Here is a 16,983-nt window from a genome sequence, read left to right as displayed (position 1 = left end):
GGCGTCCAGGAGTGCCGACCCACGGGAGGGTTTTGTGCCTAATGCCCCCATCCCCCTCAAAAATTCGGGGGTGGTATCGGGCACAGCAGGCATACGGCCCCACTCACCGTCTTGAGTGGGTTTAGGGAGGCTAATTACTCCCAACATAGCCTCCAAATACCTCCCGTGGGTCAGAGAGATGTTATTGTCGGCCATCTTCCTATGCGCCCCTGCGTTGCCGGGGATTGGACTCTACCATTCTATGAACTGGTACTTGGAAATGCAGCCAGTTCTGGGGAGGAGCTCAGCTCAGCAATGGCAACAACAACATCCTGAGGTGCCTGTGCTTTGGAAAACAGAAGTGGATGAGGACGCATGAGGAGAAGGGAGGGGAACTTCTGACCTCGCTTGGCCGCTGGGCTTCAGTGAGACGGGAAGTGCTGGGCCAGCTAGCTACTCTCAGGGTGAAGCTCTGCTTTAGTTAGGGGCAGTCAGTGTGCCAAGAGGGGACCCATTTGCCTCTGGGTAATGAACCCTGGCTGGAACGCGGGTGGCGCTGTGGGTTAAACCACAGAGCCTAGGACTTGCCAATCAGAAGGTCGGCGGTTCAAATCCCTGCAATGGGGTGAGCTCCCGTTGCTCGGTCCCTGCTCCTGCCCACCTAGCAGTTCAAAAGCACGTCAAAGTGCAAGTAGATAAATAGGTACCGCTCCGGCGGAAAGGTAAACGGCGTTTCCGTGCACTGCTCTGGTTCGCCAGAAGCGGCTTAGTCATGCTGGCCACATGACTCGGAAGCTGTACGCTGGCTCCCTTGGCCAATAAAGCGAGATGAGCGCCACAACCCCAGAGTCGGCCACGACTGGACCTAATGGTCAGGGGTCCCTTTACCTTTACCTTAATGAACCCTGCCCCTGGTGTAAGGATGAGGGGTCCCTTGGTTTGCCTGGCCCCCTGGCACCTCCTGCCGCTTGGCTGGTCTGAGTGGGCATTAGTCGTCCAGGGAGGGGCCTTTCCTTCTCCTGGTGGGGTTTCCTGTATCTCAAAGCCATGTTAATTCACTGGGCTTCTCCTCTCTCCACTCTCCAGCCATTGCAGGGCAGCAGCAGATATTTCCTCTCTTTGTTCCTGCTGGACATCAAAGGTTGCGGGGGGGGGGGGAGAGAGACGGGGCTGGCTCCTCCCCACTTGTTAAACCTTCATAAGCCAGGAACTCACCTTGGCTCCAAGCTGAGTCTTTCCTCCTTTGGCCTCTCTGTTGTGTGTTTGGGTCTGGACTCCTGCGATCCTCACACATCTCTCTGGCTCCTTCCAGCACCTGGGAAGATGCAAGCCGGACCAGGTAGGTGCTGAGCCTTCCTGGATTTCTTAAGCCCCAGAGGGGAGGAGAGGGAAGTTGTGTTTTCCTGGCTTGCTGGGTTAGTTGTGGTGACTTTCTGAACAGTAGGCACAGACCAAAGCCCCACCAGTCAGGCTGCGCTCTTGTATTGATTGCCTCTCCTGGATTGGGACCCGAGTGTGTTTTATCTCGCGAAGTGTGGACAGCCTGCTGTCTCCATGCCACTTTCCCACACAAACCATGCGGCAGGACTGCGTTGAGGAAAACCTGATTTTAAGGAAATATCAACCATCTGACTTTCTGAAGACATCCAAAGGCTGTCAGGGAAGTTGTTAATGTTTGATGTCGTATTCTGTTTTAATTTGTTGGAAGCTGAGTGGCTGAGGAAACCCAGTCAGATGGGCGGTATGTATGTATGTATGTACAGTGGTACCTCGGGTTACATACGCTTCAGGATACAGACTCCGCTAACCCAGAAATAGTACCTCGGGTTAAGAACTTTGCTTCAGGATGAGAACAGAAATCGTGCTCCGGCGGCGCGGTGGCAGCGGGAGGCCCTATTAGCTAAAGTGGTGCTTCAGGTTAAGAACAGTTTCAGGTTCAGAACGGACCTCCGGAACAAATTAAGTACTTAACCCAAGGTACCACTGTATGTATGTATGTATGTATGTATGTATGTATGTATGTATGTATTATACCCCAGCCCAGTCTAAACAACTCTTCTTCTGCACCCCCATCCAACAAGCGGGCTTCATTCTGCCTTTTTGTGGGTCTCCCAGGTGGTCAGAAAGGCCTCCTGAGATTTTATTTCTGTTCTGGAGCTCAGATGCGCTTGCTCCAAACCGCACTTGCTTAGCAGAGGGTCAGAAACTTCTCCTGGGACCTTCAGTGGTAACCAAATCTGTTCCACCAACAGGCTGTCAATGGTGAAATGCTTCATGGTGTAACTCTGCGACCATGCTGAAGGCAGGGAAGTTTTTAGTGTGTGATATTGTGTTGTGTTTTTACTATTTTTTGTTCAGAGCCACCCGGTCAGACAGGTGGCATATAAATAATGATTTTTGTTTTTATCATGCTCCATAGCAAATGCTCTGCCGATGTAAGGAGACATATGCTAGGGATGAAGGACATTGTCCCCGGTGACCCCAAATGGTCCCCCCCATTGCCAGGCTGCCTTGCCATTTGGGCTGAAGGCTTTGCTTGTTTGGGGGGAATCTGTTGATTGGGGGCTGTTTGCTTCTTTGTGGCTCAACTGGGGGAAAGTGTGTGTGTGCTTTGCTTGTCTATCAGGGGCCGGCAGATGCCTCTTAATGGGGGATTGGGAGGGAGGCAGAAGCAGGGACTTATAGGAGGCTCGGCTGAAACCTTTGGGGATTTTCCTCCCATTTTTTAATCTATTTTTTTTAAATCAACAACTAATATATCCGCCAAAGGCACGCTTTCTGTGATTTATTCCACAATTATTTCACTTTACACCACATCGAGCTACAGTCTGAAGCTACAAATTGAAGAGAGATTGGCATATATGCCAAACAAATAAGACACACACGCCTCCTACGCCCCTCGAAATTTAAGCGTTTTCGTTGCGATGATTTGATGAAATCGGTTGCTCCTCTAGATTGAGAAATTGTTTCAGAACTTGCGGCTTGTTGATCAATGGGCAGTGCTTCATGCCAGCCCAAACAACCTTCTGTCAAACTCTGAAACTTGCTTCCTGCCAGGCGCAATCGCCCCCATCTTTTGCAAAAAGAACCGGTGCCACCACTCAGCATGGTTGAGCAAATGCCAGTGCACCAGCCTCTTAAATGTCCCAGGTATTTGAAGAGAAGCAGCCCCGTTATCTTAATTCCCCGCAGAATGTGCTGCAGTTGCCTTGCACAGAAGTCTTTCTTTTTGGAGCCCTGGGCTCTGCCTCATGATTCCCCTTTCTGTTACTGCTTTTGCTGTACCACCAGAACTTATCCTGTACCCGCCCTGCCAGCTTGCTTGCAGGGAATCCCCCACTCTTGCCCCTGGCCCAGAGCCATCCCTTCTATGAAACCCACCTCCCTTCCTCTCTTTAAGGATGTATTTTGTGACCAGTGGGGGACAAACATCCTCCTTTGCTCAAAATGTTTTCGTGGCTCCTTTCAAGTCCCTGCTGGAGGAGATGGAGCCTAGTCTGGCAAGGAGATGTTAACGGTCCACAGCAAAGTGGGTGTCACTTCTGCAGGAGTCCATTAATGCTGAATCAAAGCAGGAAACTGATGGGGAACTGCAGGGCTTGTTTTGCCTTTGGGGTTGCCTGCGAATTAGAAGTTGGTTTTGCTGTTTGTCCTTAAGAGGTTCACCGAGACAAACTAAGCACTTCTGCACCCTCTCGCTGGTTGACAGGGAAGCTAAATAAGCAAAGAATCCCGATCCTTAAAATGTTGTTGTTGTTGTTGTTGTTGTTGCTGAGCTTAAAATGTTTTCTCCTCCTTAGTTCAGCTGGTGGCTTCAGGATTGCTATCTATCTCAAATCCCCACCATATCAGTCTTAAATTGTTTTGGTTTTTAACATCATTTTAATGTAACTATTTTATATTTCCCACTTTAAAAAAAAAAAAATTTCCATTGGTTTTAATTCTACATTTAATACTGTACTCAATGCATTATACTGTTTTTTATGTGCTCTGTTTCCTTCCTCCGCCCCTTCTCTACTGGTTCTTCACACACACACACACACACACACACACGGTTTTGTTCTTGGGCTCCAGCTCCCATCAACCCCTCAAAAAGCAGAGCCAATTGTAAATTATGATGGGAGTTGAAGTTTTCTATCTATCCCCCATGCTCCCCAAACAACAAAAAAACCCAACTCTTTTTCAAAAGATGGTTTGGGGACAGGCAGTTTACTAGTCCCCCTTCCACCATTGATTTCTCCTTTGAACAGCTTGGGTAGCTCAATTGGTTAGATTGTGGTGCTGGATAACACTAAGGTTGCAGGTTCGATCCCGATATGGGACAGTTGCACATTCCTGTGTTGGAATGGGTTGGACTACGAGATGATCCTCAGGGTCCCTTCCAACTCTATGATTATATGAAAACCCTAAAGAAATGTGTTTGGTTTCTTGCTGGCAATGCCCATGGCCGCCTCTGGGTACCAGCCACAGGGGAGTTTGGAGTTTAAGCAAAAAATATCCACTAAGCATTAAAAGTTGGAAGGGCAGCAGAGTCAACCTTCAGGGGGCAGGCAGAGCTTGGGGGAAGACTTCCTTCCGCTGGAAGGCACAGCATTTGGGGGTCCTGGGGGGGGGATTTCCCCTATGCTGGATAATGTTGAAAGCTTTTCTCAAAGTCTAGGGTGATTCCAGCCGGCTTTGCTTCTTGCAACTAAAGCAACCAGGAATCTTCCAGCACCCTAAACTCTTTAACACATTTGCGGTGACGACAGCTGAAGCTGTCCTAAATTTCTTCGTCGTCCCCCCCCCCCTCAAAGTACTGGTTCTGTCTTTTCTTTCCATCCAAGATGCCAAAACTCTTCCCGAATCTTTGGAGGCCTCGTCTCCTCACAGCTCCATTGCGGTCACCCTCGAGGATGTGGAGCTCTGGATGAAGTTCCACCAAGTGGGAACTGAGATGATCATCACCAAATCTGGACGGTGAGCTGAACCCTGTTCTGTGCCCTTTTGAATCTCTGTTTCTTCGGGGCTTAGAAAGTCGCCCTTGCCAAGGGGACGGGGCAGCACCTCTTCAGGTGATCACACCCTCACAGCTTCTCTTCAGGCAAATCCTCCTTTAACCCCCACTTTCCCAATCTCCAGATGTTCAGGGGCTACAGCTCTCTCCAGCCTCAGGATCATACAGCGGGAGCTGATAGGAATTGGCCAAAAACATCTGGAGGGCACCAGGCTATGGAAGGCAGACTTCAAAGTGCATTGTCCTTCCCTGGTTTCCTAGAAGTTTCTTCATATTGTCATTTCCTTATGAATTTGGATGAAAGTAGTAGCACTGTGGGTTAAACCACAGAGCCTAGGGCTTTCTGATCAGAAGATCGCGATTCAAATCCCCGCAATGGGGTGAGCTCCCGTTGCTCGGTCCCTGCTCCTGCCAACCTAGCAGTTTGAAAGCACATCAAGTGCAAGTAGATAAATAGGTACTACTCTGGCGGGAAGGTAAACGGCGTTTCCGTGTGCTGCTCTGGTTCGCCAGAAGCGGCTTAGTCATGCTGGCCACATGACTCGGAAGCTGTACGCTGGCTCCCTCGGCCAATAAAGCGAGATGAGCGCCGCAACCCCAGAGTCGGTCACGACTGGACCTAATGGTCAGGGGTCCCTTTACCTTTAGTAGCTCAGTGAAGAGATGGCAGGCACCCTTTACAAGCTGAGCACCATTGCAGCAATTCCAGGCAGGGCTAGGGATGTTGGTTGCCTGAAACTACAGAGAGCGTCTGCCAATTGCTCAAATGAAACCATTCCTCTTTAACCAGGCCTTTGGCTGATTGACATCCAACGCCCTTTAAAAATGTGTTGGGGAGCGGGGGGAGGGAATTATTGGGTTGTTTTTGTTTTTATTATGTATTTCATATATTTAATATGGTGATTTTGTCTTGTTAACCGCCCTGAGACCTGCAGGTATAGGGCGGAATACGAACGTAATTATCAATTGATCAATCAAAACAGCTTCGTCCGTTCCTGATTTCAGAATCCCAGCCTCCATTTCAGTTCATTCTTTTCAAAATTATTTTGGCAAGATAATAATAATAATAATAAGAAGAAGAAGTTTATTTGTACCCCGCCCATTTCCACAACCACCCTGGGCAGCTTCCAACAAAGACCAAAAATACACAAAAATGTCACACATTAAAAAATTTCCTGAAAAGAGCTGCCTTCAGATGTCTTCTGAATGTCAGGTAGTTGTTCTTCTCTTTGACATCTGGTGGGAGGGTGTTCCACAGGGCGGGTGCCACTACCGAGAAGGCCCTCTGCCTGGTTCCCTGTAGCTTTGCTTCTCACAATGAGGGAACCGCCAGAAGGCCTTCGGCGCTGGTCGTCAGCATCCGGGCAGAACGATAAGGGTGGAGACGCTCCTTCAGGTATACTGGGCTGAAGCTGTTTAGGGCTTTAAAGGTCAGCACAAACACTTTGAATTGTGCTCGGAAAAGTACTGAGAGCCAATGTAGGTTTTTCAAGACTGGTGTTATGTGGTCTCGGCGGCCGCTCCCAGTCACCAGTCTCTGGATTAGTATTCTGGATTAGTTGTAGTTTCCGGGTCACCTTCAAAGGTAGCCCCACGTAGAGCGCATTGCAGTAGTCCATGTGGGAGATGGAACAGATGCCTATTTATACTTAGCCAAGTAGGCAGACACTGACTGTAGGTCAGATCCTGCAAAACTCCAGTGCCACAAACCCCAAAGGATGCAGTTTGTTCATCACCCTTTCCCCGGGGAGGGCTCCTTTCTTGGGAGCAGTCCTCCCCACTGTCCACAAATAGGCCTCTGGGCATCTTTCTTGGTCATTGCTGGGCTCTGGGCCCCCTTTCTTCCTTGCCAGGGTAAGAGGAAACCCTCCCGGCTGCAGCTTGATTCTGGTAGTTGAGGGCAAGGGCTTACTCTAGAGGAGACCCACCAGCATAGCCATCTTTCTTGCAGCACTTGTGCCATTCCATTAAATAAATCTGGTCGGCTTCAAATCCAAAGGCAATGGCAAGAAGGCAATTTGAACATTATAAACCCGAGATGGATCATAGAGAAAGCCCAACATGGCCCGGTTGAGTCTAAGCAGATTTTAGGAGGAGCTCCTGCAGGGGTTCCTGGGCTTCAGGACAGGAGAGGTCGTGTCCCCCACCCAAAATATCCCTCTTTCAGGTCCTCCTTAGTTTCCCAGCACTTTTTTAAAACAAGTTTTTTTATTCAAAATTAAAACAAGACATATTATCCAGAAACATATCATCCTTGTTTTTTCCCCATTTTTCCTCCCTCTCCCCACCCTCCCACACGAAACCCACCCCCACCCCCACCCCCGACTTCCCTCAGTTCCAGTCTTTGGTTTCTCTGAGACTTCTGTTTTCTGCATGTTACAAAGTTGTATAGATCCTCAAACCATTTAGCTGATTATTATCAATAAAAAGTTTGTGAATGTTTATTCAAAACCTGCCAGGGAGTCCAGTTCGCTTTGCTGCGTCTTCAGATACTTTGTAAAGGGTTCCCATTCATCCTTAAAGTCACAGTTATCCTTGTCCCGTAGCTTATATGTCAGTTTTGCCAGTTCTGCATAGTCCGTCAATTTTTTTGCCATGATTCTTTAGTTGGGGTTTCTTCAGTCTTCTATCCTTGTGCTACCAGAACTCTTGAGGCCGTTGTTGCATACATGAAGATGTTTTTCAGCTTTTTTTGGCAGGCCTTTCCCTACAATCCCCAACAAAAATGCCTTGTGTTTTTTAAACAAATGTTAAATGGAACATTTTCTTCAATTCATTATATATCATTTCCCAAATTTTTTAAATTACATTACAATCCCACCACATATGATAAAATGTCCCTTCCTTTTCCTTACACTTCCAACATATATTTGAACTAGTTTTGTACATTTTCCCTAACTGCACTGGTGTTGTGTACCATCTATACATCATCCATGTAATTCTCCTTCAATAGGGAACAATCAGTAAATTTTAAATCAGTTTTCCATAATTTTTCCCAATCTCCCATCATAATGTTGTGACCTACATCTTGTGCCCATTCCCAACACTTTTAAAACAATGATGAGGCCTAGAACCTTGATCTAAAAGAAACTGGGACCTTATTCCCCCTGCGGCTACACAAGCCATCAGCCCAGCTTTGAAGCCAAGTTTCTTCTGGTCAAAGCTGAGACTGGCTTGAGGGCACAGAGGAAGTTCATGGTCTTTCTTGGTTGCTGCTCCCCACCCCCCATGAAAAGCTTCATCCTGGAGAGACCAGCATAAACAGGACCATCTTTCCTCCTCTCCACAGGCGGATGTTTCCCCAGTGCAAGATCAAAGTTACGGGCTTGATCCCCTATGCGAAGTATCTCATGCTGGTGGACTTTGTGCCAATGGATAGCTTCAGGTACAAGGTAAAGGCTTTCACCAGTGTCTGGGTGTGATCCAGGTTCCTTCTAGCTAACTGGTTTAACAGATTAAGGGTCCAGCAATTAGGCAGATTCCTTCTGATAAAAGTGCTCTGGTGTGTATTCCTCCTTTGCCAGCCTAAGCGTCCCCCAGTTGTTTTGAGCGGCTGTGCAGGCAAGCAAGGGCTGATGGGAGTTGTAGTCCAAAATATCTGGAGGTCTCCAGGTTGACGAAGGCCGTTGTCTGACTGGATTTGTTGTGTGGAGCATTTTAGGCACGTCTATTGGGGTTGGGGAAGCAGCAGTCAAATGGAAACATGTCGATAAAAATAGGTTGTGAGAAGGAAACCTCCATCTGGCTTCAAATTACAGTGGTACCTCGGGTTACAGACGCTTCAGGTTACAGACGCTTCAGGTTACAGACTCCGCTAACCCAGTAATAGTACCTCGGGTTAAGAACTTTGCTTCAGGATGAGAACAGAAATCGTGCTCCTGGGCGCGGTGGCAGCAGGAGGCCCCATTAGCTAAAGTGGTGCTTCAGGTTAAGAACAGTTTCAGGTTAAGAACGGACCTCCAGAACGAATTAAGTTCTTAAGCAGAGGTACCACTGTACTGGAAAGGAGATCCTGGCTAAAGAACTTTCTGAATTTTTAAGAACTTTCTGGTTTTCAAGCAGAGGTTGGATGGCCATCCGTCATGGATACTTTAGCTGAGATTCCTGCATTGCAGGGGGTTGGACTAGATGACCCTTGGGGTCCCTTCAAACTCTACAATTCTATGGGTCTCTCTTCGGGCACTTGGGGGACTCCTGAGGACTCAGGCCCGGAAAGGTTGAAGCAGCAACATCTGCAGCACCGGGAAGCTGGACCTCAGCTGCTTGTTCAGCCCAACTGCTCTTCTTCCTCCATGGGAGGGGGGTCCTCCATGGCCAGTGGACCCCCCCCCCACTACCCCCAAGCTCTACAGGATGATTGTGGGATCACTACAGGAGTGATCCCACAGTTCAAGCAGTGACCTGGGAAGTGAATGTGGTGGGAAATGCTGTGGAGGTCTGTTCATCTTTTCTCTTCCTCATCCCCAGTGGAACAAGGACCAGTGGGAAGTTGCTGGGAAGGCGGAGCCACAGCCTCCCTGCCGGACCTACGTCCACCCGGACTCCCCTGCCCTGGGCAGCCACTGGATGAAAGAGCCCATCTCCTTTCAGAAGCTTAAGCTGACCAACAACACCCTGGACCAGCATGGCCACGTATGTCAAGAGAGGGCTGGGGAGAAGGGAGGGAGTTTGTGCAGCGAGACATTAGGTGAAATTGGAAGTGAGGGTAAGGAGAGGAGGGACGAGGCCTGAGGCAGGTGAAAGCAGGGCCCAATCCACTGCAGCGCCCTCTCACATGGCCCTCATTGGGGCTGCAAGAGAGTAGAGCATGTCCGGGGATAATTCAGACTGAAATTCCCAGATGTCAAAAAGGTTCTTTATGTATGCCACTACTGTGGCCCGTGTTTTGTTAGCCCCAAATTGGAAAATGATTCAGGTCCCAACTAAAAAAGAATGGCAACTTAAGCTGACAGAGGAACATATGTTAAGCAAGAGGAACATATGTTTAGAAAAGATTGGAAAACGTTTATTGAATATATGGGAAATAACTGTGTGCAGCTGAAAACACTGGCAGTGTTAAGATAAATTCAACAGTGTAAATAGGTTTTGATGGATGTAATAATGGAATACTGAATGGTATAGTTTCAGCAAAATATGTAGGGGTTTATAATATGTACAATGAACCGTGGAAAGAGAAGGGAAGTCATTGATATCCTAAGGATGTAAAAATGAGTGCTTTAAATTGTAAAACAGAATATTTTATAAAAATTAGATTTAAAAAGTAGGATGTGTTTGCCCTCTACTGCTGCTCTTAGGTGGAATCTACAGACATAAAAAACACTGTGAAAATGCCTTAATTTTTTTGAAAAAATACATTGAATTTGGCATAGCTCACTGTTGCCATCTAGTGCCGCATTTGTATATTGCACTTTACAACACATTTAAAATGTTTTATTTGCCGCTGTACTTTAATGGCACGCAAAATCAGTCCGGGGAAGGATTTGATTTCCTTAAGCAAAGCGTCTTGGGTCCCCCAGTACAAAGGCTCTGTCTTGTTCTCTCTCTCTCTCTGGGCAAGGCATCCCCCCACAACTGCACAGTGGCAAGCGCCCCATGACGTTCAGCTTCAAACACTGGCTGAGGTGCTCCCTCCTTCGTTCCCAACAGCAGTTCCACCAAAGGAGGCTTCCTGACTGCATCAGGAAGCCAGTGTGGTGTAGTGGTTAAGAGCGGTAGACTCGTAATCTGGTGAACCAGGTTCGATTCCCCACTCCTCCACATGCAGCTGCTGGGTGACCTTGGGCCAGTCACACTTCTCTGAAGTCTCTCAGCCCCACTCACCTCACAGAGTGTTTGTTGTGGGGGAGGAAGGGAAAGGAGAATGTTAGCCACTTTGAGACTCCTTAAAGGGAGTGAAAGGTGGGATATCAAATCCAAACTCTTCTTCTTCATCATCATCACTTCCTCTGTGTCTCCCTCCAGGTCATTCTCCACTCCATGCATCGCTATAAGCCTCGCTTTCACGTCATGCAGGCAGACAACCTCTTCAGCACCCACTGGAGCGCCTTCCAAACCTTCAGCTTCCCAGAGACAGTCTTCACCTCCGTCACGGCATATCAGAACGAGAAGGTGGGCAGCAAAGGGTCGGCTGGGCCCTATCCCTGAGCCTCTGCTACAAAAGCTGTGGAGGGCTGTGGCTGTTGCTGCTTGTGGACACAGCAGAGCTCCCCAAATATTAGGGGGCCTATATTCAAAACGGAGGGGAGTATTGAGCCTGGAGCATGTTCTGCAGGACACCAGCCAGCCCCGGTCTCATGCGGCCCTTCCTGGCAGCACATGTCCCCACAACACATTTTGCACAGAGCAGCTGCCTTAAAATCTCCGTAGACCCAGGGCCTAGTGGCCGTAAAAACTGTGACAGCTCCCTGCAGGATCCTCTTGCCTATACATTGCTGCAGGTGGTCCCTTCCAGGGGTCCAGTGGCAGAACCTGTGGCTCAGACACTCTCTGAGCCAAGCTGCTGAAGGACAGGCACCCCACACAGGTGGGGAAGAGGGGGCACTCTGGCCTGCAAAGAGGAGCAGACTAAGGGCTGGGTTCTTCAGGTCTCCTGGGACTTTCTTGAAATTTCTCTGCAAAGGTTGGGGAGAAGAAGAGGCAGCTCTCTGGTCCTCAACCAAGTTGGAAAGGCAAGATCCCAAACATGGGGCAGGGCAGGGCGATAACAGAGATGGATGTTTGGTGCTAACGCTAGACTCTTGTCTCTTTTTCCAGATCACAAAACTCAAGATCTACAACAATCCATTTGCTAAAGGCTTCCGAGAACACGGGAAGAACACCCGCAGGTGGGTCGAGGGCTGGTTCAGGTGCCTTCCTGGTAACAACAGCCGTCACCAGTGGAGAATGGCCTGGTGGGTCATATCCTGCATGTGTGGGTGGGTTTTTTGGGGGCAGGGGGTTCTGTCTCACAATGGGAGACCTGTTGAAATGTCAACTTTTGGGCAATGGGACACCTGACCATGAGGCCCAGTTGTGGCTGACTCTGGAGTTGCGGCGCTCATCTCGCTTTATTGGCCGAGGGAGCCAGCGTACAGTTTCCGGGTCATGAGCCAGCATGACTAAGCCGCTTCTGGTGAACCAGAGCAGCGCACGGAAATGCCGTTTACCTTCCCGCTGGAGTGGTACCTATTTATCTACTTGCACTTCGTGCTTTTGAACTGCTAGGTTGGCAGGAGCAGGGACCGAGCAACAGGAGCTCACCCCGTCGCGGGGATTCGAACCGCCGACCTTCTGATCGGCAAGCCCTAGGCTCTGTGGTTTAACCCACGGGACCTGCCCTTTAAAAGGCACAGTTGTGACTCTCCCTGCATGACAAAGAGGAAGATCTTACGCCATATTAAGGCATCTGTGGCAAGCCGAGGGCCCTACCCAGCTCCTCATCTAGCAGGGGGTTGTAAGGTCCAATCTAGAGAGCTGCAAAATGCCTACCACTGACTACTCTTTCCTCAGAGAGGGAAAAGTTCAGAAAAACAGTTCAGCCAAAGGTCAGAAGAGGACATTGATGGAAGGACCCACACTTGGCGTGGAGGAACCAGGTAACAAGCAACAACCCTGCCAGGTATTGGGTAGATGCATCACCTGCCTTGATCGCCCCCCCCCCCCAAAAAAAAAACCCAGGGCACCTGGCATTTGACTGACTTCACCGAGAGCTTGGCAGGTTTTTATGGGCCACAGTGAGGTGTAAAGATGCAATGTTTTCCTTCCTCAAATGTGATCTCAGCAGAAGTGTGAGGCGGTTCATACACCGGCCTGCATTCGCTAGTACAGATAATTTATTTCAACAGCAAATGTATTTGCATTTGGAAAAAAAATTACAGTGGTACCTTGGTACTTGAATGGCCTGGCTCCCAAACAAATTGGCTCCCGAACGCCGCAAACCCAGAAGTGAGTGTTCCAGTTTGCGGAAGTTTTTCAGAAGCCAAACGTCTTGCCGTGGCTTTCGCTTGAGTGCAGGAAGCTCCTGCAGGCAATCAGAAGCCGTGCCTCGGTTTTGAGAGTCAAACGGACTCCTGGAATGGATTAAGTTCGAGAACCAAAGTACCACTGTACAGCTGATCATGCAGATGGGGGAACCAAAAGGCTGCTCAGAATCCCCTGCAATGTGCTGGCATCCATTCTATACCTGGCTCCCCATTTCCAAAGCATGCTACAGGTGTGCTGGAGCCGGGAGATGGAGCAATGGGTGGTGGTGGAAAGGAGAGGCAAAGGGGGCCCCAGCCAGAGTACGGGCAGTAAAGGAACCACTAGTGACTTAACAGGACTTACTTTTCAAAAACCAAACTGGTTCTGCTTTCTTTCTGGTAGCTACAGGTAGAAATAATTCAATGGCAGAGCCATCCATGCTCTGCTCTTCCCCACCCCTAAAAATAAAAAAGTACACAGCTTGTATAAGTTATGCAGACTGTCTCTCCAGAGTGGTGCATGCTCTAGTTATCTCCCACTTGGACTACTGCAATGCGCTCTATGTGGGGCTACCTTTGAAGGTGACCCGGAAACTGTAACTAATCCAGAACGCGGCAGCTAGACTGGTAACTGGGAGAGGCTGCCGAGACCATATAACACCGGTCTTGAAAGACCTACACTGGCTCCCAGTACGTTTCCGAGCACAATTCAAAGTGTTGGTGCTGACCTTTAAAGCCCTAAACGGCCTCGGCCCAGTATACCTGAAGGAGCGTCTCTACCCCCATCGTTCTGCCCGGACACCAGGGTCTAGCTCCAAAGGCCATCTGGTGGTTCCCTCACTGCGAGAAGTGAGGTTACAGGGAACCAGGCAGAGGGCCTTCTCGGTGGTGGCGTCCGCCCTGTGGAACACCCTCCCACCAGATGTCAAAGAGAAAAACAACTACCAGATTTTTAGAATACATCTGAAGGCAGCCCTGTTTAGGGAAGCTTTTAATGTTTAAAAGGTTGTTGCGGGAGGCAGTGGAAGACAGGAGTGCCTGGCGTGCTCTGGTCCATGGGATCACGAAGAGTCGGACATGACTAAACGACTAAACAACAACAATTTTAATATTCTGTTGGAAGCCGCCCAGAGTGGCTGGAGAAACCCAGCCAGATGGGCGGGGTATAAATAATAATAAATGATGATGATGATGATGATGCCAGTATTTATTCACTTTCTTATTTTGTAGAATTCCTTCTGAGTGTGTTAAATTAGGAAGAGCTGCCACCCAATCTGCACAAGCCATCTTGTTTGGCCCTCAAGCATCCCATTAGCCATTTTGGTGTGATTGGCTTTTAAAAAAATTATAATTCTGCGGACTTGATCTAGATGGGTGTTGGGGGGGGCTTCAATTCTTTGCCCCCTGCAGTCATTCCAGTCCAGATTGGGGCCCTTAAACTGGCACTGGAAAGAAAAGCTCCCAATGGAGCAAAGGGGAACTTCTCCCCCACAGCAAACAGCAGGTGAGCACCCCCCCCCCAATATCTGGATTAGGCCACACAGCAAAGACTTAAATCCCCCAACTCCATGCCAGAGTTTGAGTCACCCTCTGCCCACCGCATGTCAGTCATGCAGTTGCCAAGTACTCAATGGCCAGACACACAAGCTCAGAATATTTGCAAAAGCTAATTTATATGCAGAAGCAGCTGAGCAATGGGTGGGCTGCATGTCTCTGCCTCAACAGCTCTATGCAAGCAAAGCAAAAAATGAGGTAAGGGAGGGGAGATCTGGGGTCTGCCATAAAAGATTTATCCCCCCTGGCTAATGGCATGATAGCCACCTTGCCTGGCTTCCGGTTTGTGACACCAGCAAGCACCACCCACCCATCCTTAGGCAGCTCTCGGCAGCTCTGAGGCCTCCTCAGGTGAGCCCATGACTCTTCAAGCAGCCTCCACACAGGTGCTGTGTTCAGGTGTAGGCACCAAACCAGGTAGATGAGGCGGCTTGCAAGCTTTTCTGCTGGGAGATGGACCTGGTAGAGGAAGCTCTCACTGTTGGTTTTCTCTGTGTGTCAGATCTTACGAGGCATGAAAACATGGAGGTGAAGGAGGAAAGCTATGCCATTCCAGTCGGCAACGGCAGCTACCCCATCTGGGTCTCGGAGCACAACAGCCACCCTTCCTCCTCTGCCCCTGCAGGGGCTCTGTCTCAGGGGGTGGAGGAGAGCGCAAGGACCACCCAACAAGAGCAAGTGCCAACACCTCCCCCGCCTCCCTCTTCCTCCATACAAGCATACAGGTAAGAGTGGGCTGGGGAGTAGCATCACTTTGGAGACACTCCTGCCATAATGACCCATCAGGATTGTCTCTGTTCCAAGGGGTGGCTTTCTGGGTCTCAGAAGCTCAGGCAAGGGCTCTTTATACTGTTCCGCTGAGCAGCTTCGATTTTCTTCTCTGCGCTCCAAACACACCTGAAACCTTTTTATGTACCGTAAAAATGGAATTTGTAAGCTGCCTTGCTGGGGCGGTGAGAGCCAAAAGGCAGCAGAGATATATTTTTTATAAATACAGAAACACAGTCGGGGCAAGAGGCAAACACTTTCCCACGAAATCCCCCTCTGCTGGTGTTCATTTCCATTAGCAGTGAACGAATGAGCAAGCAATTCCAAATGTAAAAGCTTTTAATGGCTGATTTGGCTGGTTTCCATGTGGAAAGGCGGCCGACAATGCACAGTGGGTGGTTAGATGGACGGATGGGGTGCTGCGCTTGTGGAGTTAAGAGGTTTCTTGGGTGGCGTGGCAAGGGACCAAAGCCCCAGGTCACATTTTTACGCTTTCTCAGAAGATGCCCACCTGCGGAGGCTGCTACCAGGACCCCTGAAAGGTCCTGCTTCTTGAGGTGGGCTCTGCCTTCTTTCCATCTTCTTCTTGGCTTCTCTTTTAGGTTTCACGAGGCTGGCGAAGGCTCCTTTTCGGGGGCCCTCCGCGACAGGGTATCTCTCAGTGAATTCCGAGCCAGACCCCCGCAGCTGGACTTTGCCCCAGTTCCTGAGCAAGACCCCAAACTAGCAGACGGCGGCTTCGCCACCAATCTCCCCCCACTTTCTGCTACTCTCCCTCCACAGGACTACTCTGGGATGGTGGCCATGGCTGTTGACCCTGCAGGGAAAGCAGGATCCCGGAGGCCCATGTACAGCCCCTACACCCCTGACCAAAGCTTCAGCCAGTGGGTGGTTCCTCCACCGACACCCTACCGCCCTATGAGCTACTCTGGGTTTCCTACAGACTACAGTACGCAGGGGCCCTCAGGCCACCCCCCAGGCGCCATGGCAGACTGGAGCCAATATTCCTTGTTCCCCTATGCCTGCTGGTAGAGGGCTAGGAGGAAGACTTGAGGGAAGGGGAGACTTTGTGAGATCTGCCTTATACTTCTTGCAAAGAAGGGCTTCTTACTCTTCTCCCCTTTGCATTTCTCCACCAAAGAGCAGCCATTCTAAACCCTGGAAAGCTTGTTTGGAGCATGTGTCAAGACGCTGGCTTGAAAATTGGGACAGTTGCCAAGACATACATCTCCACATCCACTCCTGCCACCCCAATCTCCTTCAATAAAATGGCAGGATGTTTCATTGGTTTTTGAAGCGCGCGCGCGCACACACACGAAGAAAGTGCTCTGGGCAGATCTTTTACCCTTTTCCACCTGACAAGGAAGAGACAGAGCTACCTACAAAGGCACAAATATCCAGCAAGAGAAAGGAGGTCTTATGGAAAAGTATTAATCAGCTGAAAGGCCTCTAATGTTTGCTGCAGGTGAAACAATAACTGTGCCCCCTTTCTCTCTTGCACCCAGCCCCAAATCCTAGGATGGGACAACTCTGTTAGGGAGTGGATCACTGCTAGAGATTTGCATACTCCCTACCACTTCTCAGTTCCAGGAGTCCAGGAGCTATAAAGGAAATGTTCCTTTAAGCATATTCAGGGTAAGAGACCCACTCTCTTGCAGCCACAAGAGCGCTGTGGGGAAGGGAATGAGATCCTCTTGCACAGAGTATCTTCTGCTATCACAGGAAAGCCTGACGCTGGCAGCCAGC

At 49.5% G+C, this 16,983-nt stretch overlaps 1 protein-coding gene across 1 annotated transcript; it reads left to right on the top strand.

Moving 5' to 3' along the window:
* The first annotated feature begins 571 nt into the window (after positions 1-571).
* Positions 572-16,865, top strand: LOC309330875 (T-box-containing protein TBX6L-like). Its single transcript, XM_081842802.1, has 9 exons — positions 572-1,318; positions 4,806-4,938; positions 8,265-8,367; positions 9,443-9,607; positions 10,937-11,083; positions 11,729-11,799; positions 12,464-12,549; positions 14,972-15,194; positions 15,840-16,865. The coding sequence occupies exons 1-9, from the start codon at positions 1,027-1,029 to the stop codon at positions 16,267-16,269; spliced, it is 1,650 nt and encodes a 549-aa protein (XP_081698928.1). The 5' UTR covers positions 572-1,026; the 3' UTR covers positions 16,270-16,865.
* The last annotated feature ends 118 nt before the right edge of the window (positions 16,866-16,983 follow it).

This window comes from Podarcis erhardii (genome assembly GCF_964252035.2).
Source record: "Podarcis erhardii genome assembly, chromosome: 15".
In the NCBI taxonomy this organism is placed as follows: Eukaryota; Metazoa; Chordata; class Lepidosauria; order Squamata; family Lacertidae; genus Podarcis; species Podarcis erhardii.
Note: the sequence above shows the minus strand (reverse complement) of the source record. Positions and strands in the feature narration are given on the sequence as shown.

What these genes read in the sequence shown, in the direction of transcription:
- LOC309330875 (XM_081842802.1), top strand. Translation starts at nt 1,027, where the DNA reads ATGTTAATTCACTGGGCTTCTCCTCTCTCCACTCTCCAGCCATTGCAG. An exon ending in ACTTGGCGTGGAGGAACCAG is followed by an intron (nt 12,550 to 14,971) that starts GTAACAAGCAAC and finishes TCTGTGTGTCAG; the next exon opens with ATCTTACGAGGCATGAAAAC. An exon ending in TCCTCCATACAAGCATACAG is followed by an intron (nt 15,195 to 15,839) that starts GTAAGAGTGGGC and finishes CTTCTCTTTTAG; the next exon opens with GTTTCACGAGGCTGGCGAAG.